The following is a 2,738-nucleotide window of genomic DNA, read 5'->3' on the forward strand; positions in this document are numbered from 1 at the left end:
TTAAAACACGTATTTGAATACTCTGACAAGAAAAAGGTGGGCTAGTGGCACCCACTCTGCTGTACAGTAGGTTACAAATGGGTCGCTGTAATGGGTGGTGTTACATTTTTTTTGCTTAAATTGTACATATTTATCAATATTTATATATTGTTACAAAAAACAAAATTACATAATTTATGTACTTTCTTTAAGCTGATGATTGTGGTGAAGAAGTCAGTTGAATATATAGATTATTGATATATTAAATTTAACGTTTTATAATTTTAAATAACATACTTTCTTAGTATACAGTTAAAAATTAAAGTGGAACCGAATAAAAAAACAAAAGATAATTGTTATTTTATAATGATATGTATAATACAATCATTTTGTTAATATATAATATATGATATTATATCATTGTATAAGAAAAATGATTCTGAACGAAGGCAGTCAGTCAGCCTGTGGTATTACTAAGTATATTTGATGATATTATTGTGAATTTCTAGCTAGATCATAATTGACGCAGTACTGACCAAAATTGTATCTAGTATCCCACACAGCATAAAAATATTTTCAAGAAAATAATATACCTAGTTTTCAAAATATTCACTAACAGTTGCGTAAATAATTAGGAAATATTTTAGTTGTATTATTTTGCCAAGAAGTTCATATTTTTGAAAACATTTTATAAAAAACATTTACAAAATAATGTAATCATATATTTTCACAAAACATTTTTACGGAAACTTTAAATAATAAATAATATTAATCTGTGCACTTATCGGACTAAGTGTATGATACTTCTGTGGCTCTGTGTTGTTAATAAAATGTTGTCATTCGTTCTACAAACGTAGAACATAATAAACTAGAAAATACCTGATAATGTAATGCTGCGAATCAGAATTTTTATAACGGGCAACGGAAAAGTTAAGATTAATTTTGAAACCATACACCGAATATTAAATAACGAATTGACCAAGTTTGAGTCACATATAGTTGGTACACTTAATGGACAACGAAGTGCACGGGTTCAGCTAGTATTTTATAAATATTTTTGTCTCATGATTACAAAGTATTGTACTAAATATGATTGCATAAAAATGTTGACTTAATATTATTTAAAGTTTCCGTAAAAATGTTTTAATCATTAATATTATTTACTGTATTTATTGTCTTTTGTTCTAATATGTTTTAAATATTTTTGTGTGGTATTAGCCATATTACCTATTTAATAATTACTAAGTATTACTAATTACAATCTTTTTTTTCCTTTTGAATATTTCGTGACGACAAATAGTTCCTAAGTTAATCACCTAGATGGTGCTAGTAGGCAGTCCATAACATGTCGCGGTTTCGTAGCCGTTTTCTGCCTGTGCAAAGCATAGGCCGTTGGGTAACCAGTATATCTTTAATCGTGGTCCGTCCACATCAAACCACGCCGGGCCCACGTAGAATTCCGGCACAGGAGGCGGCGGCGGACATCCGGCCACGCTCGGGGCCTGCTGTCTCCATACCACAAACATTGCCGGTCCCACGTAAAATTCCCGCGGTGTCGTCGGCTGCGGCGGCGGGAACCCAAATCCAGGATCGGCCACGTCCTTGTAACCGGCAATCGGCCGCGACAACGTCCTGTCCGAGGCCGGGGTTACGTTTTGTGCCGGAACAGTAGTTGGCGTCGGTGGACACCTGATTGGATAGTCTGCCACGTTCTTGTAACCGGCAATCGGCCGCGACAAAGTCGTGTCCGAGGCCGGGGTTACGTTTTGTGCCGGAACAGTAGTCGGCGTCGGTGGACACCTGATTGGATAGTCGGCCACGTTCTTGTAACCGGCAATCGGCCGCGACAAAGTCGTGTCCGAGGCCGGGGTTACGTTTTGTGCCGGAACAGTAGTCGGCGTCGGTGGACACCTGATTGGATAGTCGGCCACGTTCTTGTAACCGGCAATCGGCCGCGACAAAGTCGTGTCCGAGGCCGGGGTTACGTTTTGTGCCGGAACAGTAGTCGGCGTCGGTGGACACCTGATTCGATTGTCGGCCACGTTCCGTGCCGGGAAAGTTGGCGCCGTCGGTGGACACCTGAATGGATGGTTGGCCACGTTCCGTGCCAGGAAAGCCGGCGCCGTCGGTGGACACCTGAATGGATGGTTGGCCACGTTCCGTGCCGGGAAAGCCGGCGCCGTCGGTGGACACCTGATACGACAGTCGGCCACGTTCCTTGCCGGGAAAGCCAGGTCTCTTCCGTTATTCGGCCGTGACGTCGAGGACATCACCCGGCCGTGACGGCGGGGGAGACAAGGTCCCCGAATGTTTGCCTGAGCAAACTTGTCCTTTCGCGATGGTCTGGCCGAAGTCTGGAGCTGAACACAACGAAAATAACATAAATTATCATGATATTATCATTACGAAGTCGGTTGACCAACCGGTGCGTCCTCCGATTTGTACCGGCAGTCGCCGTTTTGGAGATTTTCCAGTTGGACTTTTCTCATAACCGCCTCCGCGAGCTTGCACACCGTGATAAATGTTAAGTAAAACAATACAAATATAACACACATCGTTGCGACAATTATACGATAACTTACCTACGGTAAATAAACAAATGATGGCGTTTTTCGATAATTTGTTTAAGGCTTAACTAAATAGGTCGTCAAGCTCACTAATTTGAGCCAGAAAACAAAAAAAATTTAAATCATAACACTATTATTTAATATCGAAAAATTAAAAATACGTGGCAAGTTCACTGCATTTGAAATCTGCGT

At 40.4% G+C, this 2,738-nt stretch overlaps 1 protein-coding gene across 1 annotated transcript in view; it reads left to right on the top strand.

Moving 5' to 3' along the window:
* Nucleotides 1-221, top strand: part of LOC100572878 (nicastrin) — a 4,163-nt gene extending 3,942 nt beyond the window's left edge. The window contains exon 5 of the mRNA XM_029489989.1: nucleotides 193-221. Coding sequence (XP_029345849.1) covers nucleotides 193-221 — 29 coding nt within the window. The remainder of the gene's footprint in view (nucleotides 1-192) is intronic.
* The last annotated feature ends 2,517 nt before the right edge of the window (nucleotides 222-2,738 follow it).

The sequence above is a fragment of the Acyrthosiphon pisum genome, chromosome A2 (assembly GCF_005508785.2).
Source record: "Acyrthosiphon pisum isolate AL4f chromosome A2, pea_aphid_22Mar2018_4r6ur, whole genome shotgun sequence".
Classification (NCBI taxonomy): Eukaryota; Metazoa; Arthropoda; class Insecta; order Hemiptera; family Aphididae; genus Acyrthosiphon; species Acyrthosiphon pisum.